Source organism: Paroedura picta, chromosome 7 (genome assembly GCF_049243985.1).
Source record: "Paroedura picta isolate Pp20150507F chromosome 7, Ppicta_v3.0, whole genome shotgun sequence".
Classification (NCBI taxonomy): Eukaryota; Metazoa; Chordata; class Lepidosauria; order Squamata; family Gekkonidae; genus Paroedura; species Paroedura picta.
Genome location: NC_135375.1, coordinates 115,781,235 through 115,796,973, shown reverse-complemented (window position 1 = coordinate 115,796,973; position 15,739 = coordinate 115,781,235). Strand labels below are relative to the sequence as shown.

At 52.1% G+C, this 15,739-nt stretch overlaps 1 protein-coding gene across 7 annotated transcripts in view; it reads left to right on the top strand.

The window, feature by feature from the left end:
* The first annotated feature begins 920 nt into the window (after positions 1-920).
* SLC44A2 (solute carrier family 44 member 2 (CTL2 blood group)) overlaps positions 921-15,739 on the top strand; it is a 97,654-nt gene continuing 82,835 nt past the window's right edge. For 5 of the 7 annotated variants that reach the window (XM_077346123.1, XM_077346124.1, XM_077346122.1 and 2 more), the window contains exons 1-5: positions 921-1,023; positions 5,133-5,181; positions 7,231-7,304; positions 10,770-10,854; positions 14,798-14,882. In XM_077346123.1, the coding sequence (XP_077202238.1) occupies positions 987-1,023; positions 5,133-5,181; positions 7,231-7,304; positions 10,770-10,854; positions 14,798-14,882 (330 nt within the window). In that variant the 5' untranslated portion in view covers positions 921-986. Of the gene's footprint in view, positions 1,024-5,126; positions 5,182-7,230; positions 7,305-8,736; positions 8,889-10,769; positions 10,855-14,797; positions 14,883-15,739 lie in introns of those variants that run through there. The other 2 variants (XM_077346125.1, XM_077346128.1) reach the window with 2 other exon arrangements.

Here is a 15,739-nt window from a genome sequence, read left to right as displayed (position 1 = left end):
GTGCCTTGGCTGCCGAAGCAGCTGTTCGAGCCCGAAGTGGCCTGCACCACGGTGTAGGGGGAAGGAGCAGAGCTGCACCACCCCTCCCCTCCCGCGCCGAGGCACTGGCTGCTTCAGGCTCGGAGGCCAAAGCACACAAACCTATTTGAGACTCCTTCAGGCAGTGAAAAGTGGGGTATAAAAACCACTCTTCTTCTAGTACTATTGCAGGGGAGATATGGCAAGCCAGGGCTTCAGAGCAAAGTGGTCTGACCATGGCGCTCTGTTTGCAGCTATCGTATCCCCATCTAACCTTGTGCCAGAGATCAAATCCAGGGTGTGTCCTGCTAGGTGGGTGGGTCTAGTAACAAACTGCAAGAACTCTAGTGTTGTCATGGCAGACAGAAGGTCTGAATTCTCACATGTTCTTATGAAGACCTCAGAGGAACTGCTTGGCCCCTGTGTGAGACAGGAGGCTGGACTAGATGTTCTTAAAAGGGGAAGGCCTCGGCCTCTCTGCCCTGTTGCTGGCCCTGCAGAGGAACTGGCTGGCCCCTGGGTGAGACGGGAGGCAGGACTGGAGGGCTCCCCTGATGTCCTTATGAAGGCCTTGGCCTCCCTGCCCTGTGGCTGGCTCTTCCTAGTGTGCTTCAAAGAAAGCCGGACCCCACCCCCCTTGGGGAGCGAGACCACATGCAAAGCAGGTCCCTGTGGCCAGAGGCTGGCGGCCGGTCTGCAAGGGCTCCCTGGGCCGCCCTTGCCTTGCCTCTTGCCGCTCTCCGCGAGGAAGGCTGCGAAGCGCGCCGGGCCCTCCAGGGAAGCGGCCGAAAGGCTGGCCGGCCGCTCGGCCGCCCACTTCTGCTCCCCCGGTGGGCGCCCTGGGGCAGGCCCCGCCCGGCCGCGAGGGAGGGAGGGAGGGAGGGAGCGAGAGAGCGAGGGGGGCGGCGCGCTGGGCAGGGCTGGGCGGAGGCGCCTGGCTGGCTGGCTGGCTGGCTGGGGCGGCGGGCATGGCGGGCGCCGAGGAGAACTACTACGGCAAGCACGGTACGGGGAGCTCGGGGCGGGGGGGCCCGGCCAGGCAGCACAGGCGGAGCAAGACGGGGGAGGGGGGCGGCGGGGGAGGGGAGGGGAGGGGAGGGGGCCGGCTGCGTGGCTCTTCTGCCTGCCTGCCGGCCGCAGTCCCCTCCCCTGCCGAGAGGGCCGCAGCGGCGCTCCGCCCGGAGCCAGGAAGGGGTCCCCGCGCAACAGCCTCGCGGAGCAGGCCAGCCGGAGCGCGTGTGCGTAGGCGGCCCGGGGCTTCCTTGGGGCGAGTGGGCTCGGCCGCTGGTTGGGCCCCCCGGGGGTTGGGGAGAGGGTGCGAGTGCCGCCCTTGGGGGCCCGCCCGGCCCGGGCTGCTCCGCCTCGGGGCGCGCATCTTTGCAGATCTCCGCGCAGGAGGTTGACGTGCCGGCGAGGGCCGGTCCGGGTTGCCGGCCAAGGCAGGCCCGCAGGCGCTCCCCGAGTCCCAGCTCTGTCGGCCGAGGCGCGGGCTCTTGGAGCCGCTTGGCCGGGCCCGCTGGAGCAGGGACGGGAAACCGCGCGGCTCCTGGACGGCCCTCCGAGGGCGTCCTCCGCCCGACCCCAGCGCCCCGCCGACCTCCGCCGCCGCCCCAAATGGCCACGGAGGGGCCGGGGGGGGGGGGAGAGGGAGGACCGACCCAGGCCGCTGCGGTCGCCTTCCCCGTTGCTGCTGGGAGCCGGAAGAAGGATTCCGGGGCTCCTGAGCGGTCCAAAAGTTGGGAAGCGCCCCTCCAGCTCGGCCCGGGGAGCGGGGGAGGGGGGAGGGACACTGGCCCGCCAGCAGCAGTCCACGGACCCGGACGGAACCCCACCAGGGCCCTCTGATTGTTATCCCGTGTAAACATCTGCTGCTGTTGTTACTGTTACCACTGTTATTGTATTCTATTTGACACAAAACCCGAGTTCCGTGTGAACGGGCCTGAGCCTCGGCGGAGGGCGGTATACAAATGTGATAGGTAGGTAGGTAGGTAGGTAGATACTCCCTCCCTCCGAAAGGGCCCTGCCTTTAGTTCTGTGGATTGGAACGCGGCTCACCTCACCTCACAGGGAAGGGAAATGCATTTTGGCTGGACCCTGTGGTGGCCTTCACCAGATCCGCTGTCTAGCCCAAAGAGACGGGCAGATGCGTAACACGCTTAAAGATATGTTTGCCAGTCAAATGGTGCCACAGAAACAGGTCTGCCAAGAAAAACCACACCCTTCTCTTTCCCTCTTTGGTTACATTGCAGTAAGCACCCACAAAAGCTGTAGCCAGAACTGAAACTTCAGACTTCTGAATAAATTTCCACTGCAGAGCTCCACACAGCCTGGGCAAACCAGCGTCCCTAGGGTCTGCAACAGTCTCCAGGGGTCGTTCTGTCCAGATGGTCCCATAGCTGACTCCCCCCAGATGAGCCTATCATAAGCCCGTGGCCAGCAGTGGCCGTGGTCTCCTTGCAAATTGCAAAATGATTCAGGGTGGCACAGGCCATGCTATGCCCCATTTTAATAGCATCAAGTGGGTTGCCATGAGGGTATGAAGCAGCAGGATACAGTTTGAGCCCTTAAAGGCCAAAGAAGTTTCATTTTGGGTATCAGCTTCCATGTGTATGCTGGTCTTGAAGGTGCCCTGGACTCGTTGAGCTTCATTGTTCTTCTTCAGTTCTTCTTCAGTAGCCGTGAGGGAGTGGGCATGCACCATGAATAAACCTTTGGCGGTCTTAAAGGTGCCTGATTGGACTCAAATTTTGTTACACCTGAACCTATGATATTTATTGTGTGTTCAGTTTTTTTGAAATGCCATCAGATGTTCTTTCCCACATTATACAAGAAGACGCCATTTTTGGCTCCTAGTTTAAAATTGAATATGCAGAAGTGGTCTGATGAAGCTTTACTGAAAAACAGACTTTGGCTGGCAATCTGTACTTTGTCTTGCATGTTAACTGCTTTACTTAAAAATATTTGTACATTTGCACATATGTTCCTGGATATTGAATATTGTTTATAATTTTGGGAGAATGGCCATGTTGGTCTGAAGCAATGGACCAGCGTTTGAGTTCAGGGGCACCTTAAAGACCAACAGCTTTATTTGTTTGTTTGTTTGTTTATTTATTTAGTTATTAATTTGATTTTGATGCCGCTCTCCCTTATGGCTCTGGGCAGTTTACATATAATGTCGTGGAGTAGTACATGGAATGACCTAAGCATATAACACAGTCAGAATATACATCTTTAACCGCTTCTGCAGAGCGTAATAAATAAAAGACTAAGGCCTAATGGGGAGGAGAAAGGGCGGGATCTCTGTCCGGGATAAAATCTCCAAGTGTCACTCCAGGGCCAAGAAGCCAATTGGCTGCTTGGCCCAGCCTCGCCTTGCCCGGCCAGGGACTCACCGCACACAAGGAGAAGCAGCCTTCCCCGACGTTGAGTACTCCTGGTGGCTTCCCCTCACGAAAAGAGCAGGGATGCCGTGTTACAGATGCGGTGTCTCTGCTCCTTTTCTGCCCGGGGTCCCTACCCGATGGCCATTGCGCCACCGCGACTTCCCCTCACCCAGACACACACACATACACACAACCCCTCCTGGCTACCCTCCCCATCGTGCTGCCGCTTCCCTGCACCCAGAGGCACACACACACACAGCTTGACCGGCCAAATCCCCCTGGCTGCCCGCCTCCCCTGCGCTCGCCCCACCGCCGCTTCCCTGTGCCCACAGACACGCACACACACACACACCCAGCCTCACCAGCCAAACCCGCCCCCCCCCCCCCCCGCGTCCATGCAGCAACCAGCTGAGCTTTTGGTTCTAAAGGTGCCCCTGGACTCAAACTTTGGTTTGTTGTTTCCAATTGCGTGCTTGTTGCATTCTTCGCATTGTGGGGGGAAATACACACCCCTGTTTTTCATACAGCTTTTTGTTCTTGTGTGCTTTGCCTTTGTATTCTTTAGGGTGGTGGCTTGCCACGTGGGGGGTGGGGGCAACAGTGGGAGGGCTTGTGGAGTTCTGGCCCCGCTGGTGGACCGCCTGATGGCCCTTGGGTTTTGGCCCCTGTGGGACACAGAGTGTTGGACTGGATGGGCCACTGGCCGGATCCAACACGACTCTTCTGTTCTTACATGGCAACTGCCACTGAAAGCTGCAGCTGTGTTAGGGATTCCTGCCTCCAAGCCATGAAAGGTGGTATGGTGGGAGGTCCTGGAGCAATAGCTATTTTGCAAACGGGTCCAGGCTTCAAATTTAGGGGCTGGTTCTCTGAGCATTTTGGAGTGGGGCAGGACTACAAAAGTGGAAGATAAAGTTCATGGAGAGGAGTTGTGGCATGCAGGCACCTTGAAGACCAACAAACTTTAATTCATGATTTGTATGTATCTGAAGAATCAGAATCGTATAGTTGGAAGTGGCAATGCAAGCCAAATAGTTCAACCCCCTGCTTAATGAAGGATCAGACTCAAGCACCCAGGATAAGGATCTGTCCAGCCCTTTTTTACTGTTGAAAATCCCCTGAAACATTTTTCAGGCTTCCAGAAACCCCAGAGGTTGTATGCTCATGCAGAATATGCTTAGAAAGCATAGCTGTGTACATTTCCACCTGGGCCCTCTTCCCTTCTCACCCCCTCCAGGCCCACCAGTAGCCATTTTGGGGATGTGCCCCTGGAAGCTGCCTTGAACAGGCATTGAAGTGGATATGGGTCTTATTTCATTTTTCCTCCCCTAAACCAATGCACACTGGCACCTCCAGACCTTGAGGGACATCTGCCAGAATATTTTCTCCTGCGAACTGTCGGAGCAGGCAGGAATTCAGTAAGCACAGCCTTCTCTGCTTAATTTCTGCCCCTCGCGCAGTTGCATGTTGTGAACTGTCCTCTAAAAAGCGCTGGTAAATCCTGTGTCCAGCCCTTCCAAAGGATGGTTATCGCTTTCACAAAGCCGTAGCCGTACTTCAACTACAACCTGTAAGAAAGGACCGAGGGACACAGCCCTTCAGCATCCCCCCCCCCACCACATTAGTGGCATTTGCCTCTGTGACTCGGATGGTTTGTGAGGTGGCACTAAAAATCCAGAGAATTGCAGAGTTACCTGACTTGTTATGTTTTTTTTCCTCCCTCCCCCCCAGGGACGCCTCAGAAATATGACCCGACTTTCAAAGGACCCATTTATGAAAGGTTTGAGTTCAGTTGTGCCTTGGAAGGGTGGTCTTCTGCAGTTGGGAGGGGGAGGGGGGTCCAGGGCAGTCTGCAGCCTGGCCTTCCTCTGCTGGAGAGTAGTACTGTGGATGGGGCCTCATCAATACAAATTCCAGCCCAAAAAGTACAATGTAATAAATCTACACAAAGCTGCTGGGTGAGGTTTGTGATGCCCTTGGCTGTCTCAGAGCCTCTTGAGTCAGTGGGCTCCCTGCCCCGGCATCAGAGAGAGCTTTTCCTTTCTGATGCTTATTAATTAATTAATCAGTTAATTATCTTCATTTATACCCTGCCTTTCTTCCCAATGTGGACCCTAGGTGGCTTACGTCATTCTCGTCCTGTCTGTTTTATCCTCACAACTACCTTGTGAGGTAGGTGAGGCCGAGAGAGTGTTACTGGCTATCAGTCACCCAGCAAGAGTGCAGAGAACCTGGCTCTCCCAGATCTTAGTCTGCTACTCTAACCAATGTGGTGCACTGACTTTGGGGTTCTGCTTCTGCCTACAAGTCCCCCAGTTTCATTTTCACCTCTTCCAGGTGAGCTGTCAAACAGTTGTACAAAAGATATTTCATGATTTAATCAGTTCAAGGGTCTTTATACATATATATAGCAAATTAGATCATCATGTGAGTAGCACAGGACATTCCATCTAGAAAGTGAAGAAAGTGAAGCCTGGGGAAATACCTAGGTGCTCAGTGGAATACATGTTCATTGCTGGGCCTGTTTATCCATGTAGCACATGTAGCATGTGCTATGTTCCCTGTACTTCCAAGAACCCTGCACAGTGCCTTCACCCCCATGAATTAGGGCCTTTCTCCTCTCCCCTTTTCCCTCGTTAAGGACACTTGGAGTGACACCCCTTTCCACTGTGAGGGGGTCCCTCTGCCCCGTCTGGCTGCTCCCACCAAAAGTCTACTCTGCTCGGGCCCTGCAAATCCCGAATCAGGCTCTGGTGCGATGGGCCCTGCAAACCCTTAAACCACTCTTGGTTCTTTGCTTGCTTATAAATGAGTTCATATGACATTTTTGAGGGTCCTCTCCACCTTTGTTTTCCTTGCCTCAGCCTCACCATTCCCCTCTAACCCACCTCGTCCCACTGGACAGTTTTGGAGGACTTTGGAGTCATGGTTTTTAGAGCTCATACAGCAGTCCCTTTAGAGTTTTTTCAGCTGCACCTACCTCACAGGGTGTCTGTTAGAAGGAGAGGAAGGGAGAAGTAGTTGTAAATCACATTATGACTCCTTCAGATAGTGAAAAGCAGGGTATAAACTCCCCCCCCCTCTCTCAAAAATCAATCATTGCTGTTGTGCTGCAGCATTAAAATGCGTTGTTACTAGTGCTACTAGTGGGCTTTGGCTGCCGAAGCACACAGCCCTATTTGTGACTCTGCAACAAAAAGAGTTAGCAACTATCGCTTTCAGCAGGAGCCTGGGATTCAGTGGAACCGGTGTTATTATAATATCATAATTTTGTTTAAAAACCCTAGAGTGGCACGATGGTGGGGAAATGGCCACCCCTGGAGAAGAGTGCACATGTAGTTCTGGGGCGGGCCTTGTGCGCAACCAAAGGACGCATCTCTTCCCTTTGTGAAGAAGGCCTGTGCATTTACTCTTGTCCTGAGGAGAAAGGTGGAATCTCTTCCTGTAGCATATGAGTGTGGCAGCAGCATTAAATCCACAGACCTTGTTTGGCGCTCTCTATGACGCTTTGCCTGGCCCCCAGCATAAAATGCAGGAGTCTTCCATTAGTTAACCCTGAATGAGTGTAAACCTCTCCTTTTGTGCGCCAGCCCATGGGAACAGGTTGTAGATGCTGTTGGGTCCTGCCCTCAGGAAGCATCTTCAGGCCCTGCTGATACAAGAGGGGACAAAATCCCAGCATGCTGCGTCTCTTGCTCTTTCCAGGGGCACTTGCATGGGATCCTGCCCTACATTCTTAGGAGGCAGATTGGGGATTTTCTAAAACGGGCTTGGCGTGGGTGACAGTTGGTTGCAGCCATCCTAATTTGGTGTTCCTCTCTTTCCTCAGGGGCTGCACAGACATCATCTGCTGCATTCTGCTCATGGTTGCTGTTGTGGGATATGTTGCCGTGGGAGTGGTGGGTATGTGGCCTCTTCTCCACTTTGTTGGTGTTAGCAAAATGGGTCAGGGGAAGAAATGGGACTTTAGAAAGCAAGTAGGGGCAGAACTAGGGAGGGAGGGGTGTGTAAAGGAACCAAAGAGCCCCTGAACACCCCTCCCCCATTTTCTGTGGAGGAACACTCTCAAGCCCTCCCTTCCATGTCTATTTGCTTTATTTACACACAAACAGACAGAGTTATGAGTGATAAAAAAAACCTCACAAGGTTGATTCCACGTGTTTTACGTTTTGCCAAATTCCAGCCATATTAGAGAAATAGTCATTTGTTTTCAGCAAACTATCTGCTTGTAGGCATGACTTTAACTCTCAGCCAGTAGTCGTCCGTCGGCAGTTACTATAGCAGAGGCTTCCTTAGGTTCTTGAGTACTGACAGCACAGAATCCCACGAGAAAGAGTCCAGAGAGGGGACCCCTCGGAAGTCAAGACTTTTCGACAGCATAATAGAAACCATTTTCCAATAATTTGGGAGCTTTAGGACATTCCCACCATATGTGAAGATACGCTATATGTGGAAGCCCTCCGCTCTCTAATAGGTCCTGCATGGGGGGGGGGGGGAGTCAGGAAATCCCCACCACTTTCCCAGGTCTCTTCCTGGAGAACATCCCTCACCCTAACTCCCCAGGGGTATCAAACAAACTGCTACTAGTGACTCTGAGGGTGCCTTCTGCCCAGGGGGATCCTACCTCTGGCCTTTCTGTGCCCGCAATGCCAGTTAGAGTTTCTGTCTAGTTGCTATCCTTCCAGCTACACTCCTCCAAGCAAGCGTCTGTGGGGGGGATGGAGTCCCTAGATAAAACTTAGCCTGTTATGGATCTGAAAGCTGAGAGTAGGAGCTGCTTCCTTGTTTATGGAGTTTATATAATCTCAGTGTTTCTTCCTCTTCCCCTTGGATAGACTTTTGTGTCCCTTCCTATCCTAAAAGAAGGGTTTTCCTTTCATCATTTTAGTCTCTCCAGGTTTATGGCCATAGACAATGAGGTTGTGAGCCATTGTCTCGCTTCAGTCAGAGCCATTAGTATGAGCCGGCGCTTGAATGCTCTGTGCTGGAACTGGCTCCCTCCTTTCTGCCACCTCCTGGTCTGCAGCAGGCTCCTGTCCATGGACAGAGAGCAGTCACAATGATTGGAATGTCCGGGTGAATTATTGGGTGGCGGACCTTTCTCCATACCCCCTCCCCCGTTTGCCTGCTTATTGGGCCAGTGCCGGAGGAAAGATCTCTTGTGCTTGAATTGCCTTTGGATTTTATGAGAAGCTTTAACAGTTGGCAGGAGAAGCAGACGGGTATGTGAAGGGCCAATATTACTGGCTGCAGGCCAGTAATGCTGAAGGCAAATAGCAGTACACAGTTCCCCTCCCTGGATATTTCTTTTAGACTCTCCCTATCTCTTCTGCAGAAGCTGTTTCTATGGTTGTGGAGGCTCCAACTATTTCCTTGGCCAGGAGCCAAAGGTGGCCAAAATTTCTTCTGGAAGGCAGATGTCTGTGTATTGTTTGGATAAAGTAACCTGTTCTGATTGGCAGCACAAGCATTTATTATGTCATCAAGGTGGCTGAAATCAATTTTACCTACCTTTTCTAATTGGAGCTATAACACATGAACCCAGTGACCAGTTAAAGCTAATAAATAACTAATAATAGGAATGCCTACAGCCATTACTGTTTGTGATAACAAGGCCCAAATCAAAGAAAAAGTCAGTTTTCCCACATTTTATAAGGTATGTACCAAAGACTGCTTTAACTAGCCCAGATATCACCTGAAATAGATTAGGTTATTCTACATAGACATGCACTTTTAAAGAAAAAAACGCAAAGCAGTTTTCCCACCTCAACTCGCACTAGCGTCCAGGACCTGTACCATTTTGCAGTTGGAGGTTGGGGAGTGGGGCTGCTGAGAGGCTGGTTCAGAAGTGGAGCCCTCATTGCCCAGACAGGGCATTGCCCAGTATGGACTGAGAGGGTCAGGAGGGCAATTATGGGGTTAAAACAGGAAAGTATGAAAGTATGAAATGCGGGATCTACAGCCCACCCTCCTCTTCCAGAGAGAGCCAGGAAGGTGTGAGGAGCCCACCCCCTTTATAAGCCAGAAAGAGGCTGATGAGTAGAGTTGAGGCCTTGCTCCAGCAAGTGAAGAAGCCAGTGGGTGGGAAGGAGCATGTGGGGGTTGAGTCTCCCCTCTCCTCGCCTTAAAAGCGAGCAGGGAAAATAATCCCAACTTCCGATCTATGCTGATGGGGTCTGAAATGGTTGAGACTGAGAGGAGGTTAGAGTTGCCAACTTCTCCCACTCTTACAGCTGATCTCCAGGTGACCAAGATCAGATCATCTGGAGAAAATGGCTACTTTGGAAGGTAGATTTTATTGGCATAATCATGGAATCATAGAGTTGGAAGGGACCTCCTGGGTCCACACCCCCCCCCCATGCACAATGGGTCATCTAGTCCACACACACACACCCCACGCACAACCCTAGGGTTTTGAGTTCCTGCATTGTGCGGGGGTTTGACTAGATGACCCAGGAGGTCCCTTCCAACTCTATGATTCTAACCCTATCGCTTCTCCACTGTAACCTGCCACCCCTTTGACCCTTCACAGGATAATACCCAATTTAATTCCCTCCCCAAACCCCACCCTCCTCAGGCTCTCCCCCTCCCCCCAAAAAATCTCAAGATATTTGCAAACCCAGAGCTGGCAATTTTACTCATAATGAAGAGTTCAGCAAAAATGTTGGCATGCAGTGCCTGTGGAAAAGCCAGACCTCATCTGAGGGATGATAAGGAAAGGAGTCAAAATATGACATCCAATATTGGAATTCCCTTGCATAGATCTAGGCTGTGACCTCATTTGGGATCCTGACTAATGGCTGGAGAACCTTTCCTAGGAGGAGGGCTTGAAGAGTCTGGATTTTTTCAGCGTAGGAAAAAGACGGGTGAGGAAGGAAGAACAAAATATATAAATTGTGGACGTTGTCAATGGAGGCAGTGAAGGTCACAAGCTTTAAAAAGGGATTAAACACATTCACAGTGGCTATGACTATCAAGGGCAAGTAAGTAGCCAGAGGTGAGTACCTATGCTGGGAGGGAGTGTTCGGGAGATGTTTGGCCTCCAAGACAACTGCTTGATCATCCTGTGAAACATACTGAACTAAGTATCCTTCTGCTGTAGTCGAAGAGGAGACATCTCTTAGAATATTCTTGCTAGTTGATAGTAGAAATATTGTGAAGACAACCTTGAATCAGAACTGAGTTCAAATCCTGCACTTGGACAAGCTATTTGTGAGATAATCCTTGTAAATTAACGGGATTGAAAGGGCAATGAATGTAAACACAAATCAAATCAAATATCAGCATGCATGCAGCTGCTCAGTCGGTCCTGCAGGCTCTAGAGGGGTTAGCCCTTAGTCACATGGGGTTTTTCTTTTCTTTCTTCAGCATGGACTCAAGGAGACCCCCGTAAGGTGATCTACCCAACAGACAGTCGTGGGCAGTTTTGTGGCCAGAAAGGAACGCCTAATGAGTAGGTATCCAAAAGTGAACTTCTGTACTATATTTGGAGATATCTGCAGCCCTTTCCACCTCTTCACCCCCGACCCAATTAAGTCTTGGCTTTGTCTCATTTATGGTTTTCCAAGTGCAGAAGGGGAAGCAGTCTGTTTTGCCCCAGCTCTGTGTGTGTGCATGAGAATCCTGGACCTTGTAGCAACCTGTGGCTGAGCATGTCTTGCCTGATCTGTGATGCGAAGCCCTTAAGGAAAAATGAACATGGCCTTCTGGAGCCATCTCAGCAAAGAGATGTCATTGTTTGTCTTTGCTGTCACAGACTAATGTGACCATGCTCCTGGAATTACTGATCAGCAAAGGACAACTGAGCCCTGAGACTGTCCAGCGGCCTATACTCTGTCTGCAGTCATGCTCAACTCTGAATGCCAAGCATGTGCCCCCAGGCCTGAGTCCCCCCCCCCCTCAATCTAGCCTTTTGGCAAGCATCACAGTTGGGACCTTAACGCCTCTGGGATTTTTGCAACTGGATGCTCACACCAGTCTGGCCTTTCCCTTGCCTGTGGAAATGGGAACAGCCCTGAAGACTAATCAGGTTTCAAGGACCCCCAAAGTGATGTCAGCAGGCCATGTCTCCCTGCCATGCCTCCCCAGAAGTGACATCATCACCCACACCCTTCATCTTCCTTTTGCTCCCTCCCCCTACTACAGTGGCTCCACCTCATGTTGGCTTGAAAGAATGGCAGGAGCTGAGAAGACAGCCCAGAGCAGGGGTCCTCAAACTTTTTAAACAGGGGGCCAGTTCACTGACCTCAGACCATTGGAGGGCCGGACTATAGTTTAAAAAAAAAACGATGAAGAAATTCCAAGTCTATGCTCCAGAGGAGCTGAGGTGCAATGTGTCTACTATCCCGGTGCCAGCTAGTGACAAGACCTGCTCAACTTGCCCGCTCTGACAAAATGTGAGCTCCTCCACCTCTCAATGCTCCTCCACCTGTACTGTCAGGCAGTGAGCTAAATCTGGGGGGTCTTCCGCACTCATTCAAAATAGCACAATGGTTACAAATTGAAATTGCTACTGTTTTGCTGTTATGCACAACGTCGTTGACAATCTGCAACACTCCTGAAACCGATCCGCAAAAAGCGCTTCGTTGTAGCGCTTTCAGGGAAATCCCCAAAAGTGGATTCACCCTCCGGAAAGTGCTACACTCTTGCAACCAATCTGCAACACTAGCAGGAAAGTTCTGTGCGTTAACATTGTTGTGGTTTCTGCAAAGTCCCTCCTCCTATCTCTCTCCTCTGATCTTCCGGTGAAGCGATCGCCATTTTTTTTTTCTCGAAGTGAGCAGAGATCAATGTACCGGCGAGCCTCTGTTTACCCAGCGAGGCTTCCCTGGCTGCAGTCCCTCCCCAGAGCTGTTTTAAGTCACATAACACGAAGCAACACACAGCCCCGTTTGCTGGTTTATTTTCCCTTTATTTTTCACTGTATTTTTGGCCGAAAATCATGCCCGTGCGGGGGGGGGGGTGTAATTTTTTTTTCACTCGGGGGGGAGCGTGGCAATGATGAAACGGCAGCTCAAACATCACCTGCTAGCTAGATCAACGCAGATTCGTTGCAACGTGTGTGTGTGTTTATTTGTTTTTAAGCCTTCCTTAATGGGAAAGGGGCTTTTTGGGAGCATGATAACGGCCACCCATTGGCTGCTTGACGGCCAGGGGTGGGACACAGCTGGGCAATATCGCTTCCTGGCTAGTGATTTTTGCCGAGACCGGATACCTGTGGGAAACGATAGAAACACAACTGGAATCCACTACAAAGCCAGGTATGCATAACGACGAATTCCACTATTTAAAATTCCACTATTTTCATTCCGCAACCAATTTGCTATATATATCCTGGTGCGGAATGGCTCTGGGAGATCTGCCTCCAATGATCAGTCCTGTCATGGACTTGCCGACTGCTGTGAATGCAAAAAGCTGTTGCAGAGGAGTTGGTTCGTATATGCGGCTTTTCTCTACCTGAAGGGGTCTCAAAGCAGCTTCCTGTTCCCTTTCCTCTCCCCACAACAGACACCCTGTGAGGGAGGGGAGGCTGAGAGAGCCCCGATGGTACTGCAGAGGAACAGCTTGCAGTGCTATGGAAAGCAAAGGTGACCCAGCCGGCTGCATGTGTAGAAGAGCAGGGAGGGACCCCCAGCTCACCATGTAGCTGTCGGGCCACCTGATCACCCCACAATCCTGGGTCAAGAGAAGGCCTGGGAAAGCATTCCTGCAAGAGCTCCTGCAGCTGCCCTCCCAAAATGTTTACTCCTGCTCCCCATATCGAATGTCTTGGCTCTTGGGAACCTGGCGGGGGGGAGTCCAGCTCCCCTGCATCCAACATTTGCCCAAAAAGGATCCAGCAAAAAAAGGGGGGAGGGGGTGCCCAGTGGCTGCTGGATCCTGCTCTTAGCAGCTGTGCCAAATTTCCAATCCTCCTTCCCTTGCGGCTACGAAGCGGGGGAGGGGGAATCCAGCCCACCCCCACAGTCACCCCCATGGAGCAGCCCCTCAATGTCCTCAGAAGTGGGGGTGGGGGGAGATTTCCATGAGCCTAATTTTCATGGATCCAAGCCAACTGACTCCCAACCGCTGCCCAAGAAGGGCCACCTCCCAACTCCTGCCTGTCCTGAGGTGTTCCGCACTCATGAGTCAGCACACATTGAGCTTGAAAGCCTGTTGTATGAATTGGGGTGGGGTGGCAAAAACCCCATAAGCTGACTGGCTCAACAGGCAATGCTCTGCTCTTCCCCTGAGAGGACCACCTCAGCCTCAAATCCCATCCCCTGGCTCTGTGCAGCTGAAAGAAAAGGGGAGGGCAGCAGGCCCACTTCTGCACTTACCCCTTTATGTCAGTTGAGTCTGTCGGGTGGGGTGGGGGGAGAAATCGCTAGTCTCAGCTCTGTGGAGCGAAGCCAGCCACTCTCCTGGCGACTGGCCCTGGCTGGGCTGCACCAACACTCACCTGCTACCCGCTGCCGTGAGCCCACCTCTCTGAAAGAGCTCTGCACTGTGGGCTAGCAACCCCATCACACTCGCATTCTGCTGGCGCTGAAATGGCTGGGAGCAATGCTCGGGCGCTGCCTGAAAGAGGGAGGAGTGGGGCACAAGCCCTGTGACCATCTCCGAGGCCACTGCTCTGCTCTGAGGGAGCCTCCAATTCCAGCCCTCCCCCCCGTGGGCCATCAATCCCCACCCGCAGCCAGGCCCGGGCGTGTGTGCGTGTGTGGGGGGGAATGGCCTGCTCTCTGACCTCTGCTGCCACAGGAAGCAAACCGCTCTCTGTGGCATCCTGGAAGAGGCCTGGGGCCTGCACACGGGGTGCCTCATATAGGCTCCGTGGGTCCTGGCTTGCCCTGACGCCGTGTGAGAGTCGAGAGACAGAGAGAAGGAGGGGAGTCAGAGAACGTGGTGCACATTCCACACATGCGCCCTGCGGACCAGGGATGAATCGGCTGCTAAGCAGGACAGTCAGCGGCAGCACAAAGACCTGGCAGTCCAGATAAATGTCTTCAGCCAGTTGCATGTGGCCTGCGGGCCGTAGTTTGAGGACCCCTGGCCCAGTGCTACTATCCCCTAACCCAACCGACTCCCCCCCTCCACTTTGCTTTTTACGCCCACATCCTAACTTCTGAGCTCTCTGGGTGAAGGCAGCCAGTTTACTAGCTTATGGTAGGAGGGGGGAAGACCATGCACCCCTGGCTGGGAGTCCCTGCCCTAGAGGAAACTAGTTATCTGTGCTACTGGTCCAACCCATGTCAAGTGTTTCAGAAGCCTCTGCTGATTCAAACAGCACCACTAGCTTGCATCTTAGTGAGGGAGAGGGCTGCATACTGTTTCAGACCTCTGGATCTATCCAGTGCTGGAAACTAAATTATTCATGGTTTGGTTTTATGCACCCTCCCCCCTTCCATTTTCAGGAACAAACCTTTCTTGTTCTACTTCAACATCATGAAGTGTGCCAGCCCTTCAGTGCTGCTGGAGTTCCAGTGTCCCACCACACAGGTAAGATTTCTCCCTGGGCACAGTCAGTGATACTGTTTTTGGACAGGTCTGATATTTAAGGGTTTGGCATCAGTTAGTCTCAAAACTGTATTCTTTTTGAGTGATTCCTGACTGGTGCAGTACCATTCTGATGGCTGAAGTACATGATGGGAGAGCTGAGTATGATCTCCTTTTGGGTGAGTTGAGGTGATGAGCTTGGGTTGGGCCCATTCTGAGAGCCAAGCGTAATGAACTTCTGTTGGTCTGCTGGGAGAGGTGAATGGGACCTCCTCTATTGGTCCCTTTGGGAGACTTGAGTTTGGGAGACTGAACATTCCCAAATCCCTGAACCTATCTTCATAGGGCTTGGTCCTCTCCTCTTCAGCCAACAGAAACAGCATCCTGCCCTCCTCCAAGTGACAACCTTTCAAAATACTTAAAGAGGGCTATCATGTCCCGTCTCAACCTCCTTTTCTCCAGGCTGAACATTCCCAAGTCCCTCAACTTATCTTCATAGGGCTTGGTCCCTTGGCCCCAAATCATCTTCGTCGCTCTCCTTTGTACCCTTTCAATTTTATCTACGTCCTTCTTGAAGTGAGGCCTCCAGAACTGCACACAGAACTCCAGGTGTGGTCTGACCAGTGCCGTATACAATAGGACTATGACATCTTGTGATTTTGATGTGATGCCTCTGTTGATACAGCCCAAAATGGCATTTGCCTTTTTTACCGCTGCATCACACTGCCTGCTCATGTTTAGTTTACAATCCACAAGTACCCCAAGGTCTCGTTCACACACAGTGTTACCTAGAAGCGTATCCCCCATCCAGTAGGCATGTTTTTCATTTTTCTGACCCAGATGCAGAACTTTACACTTAT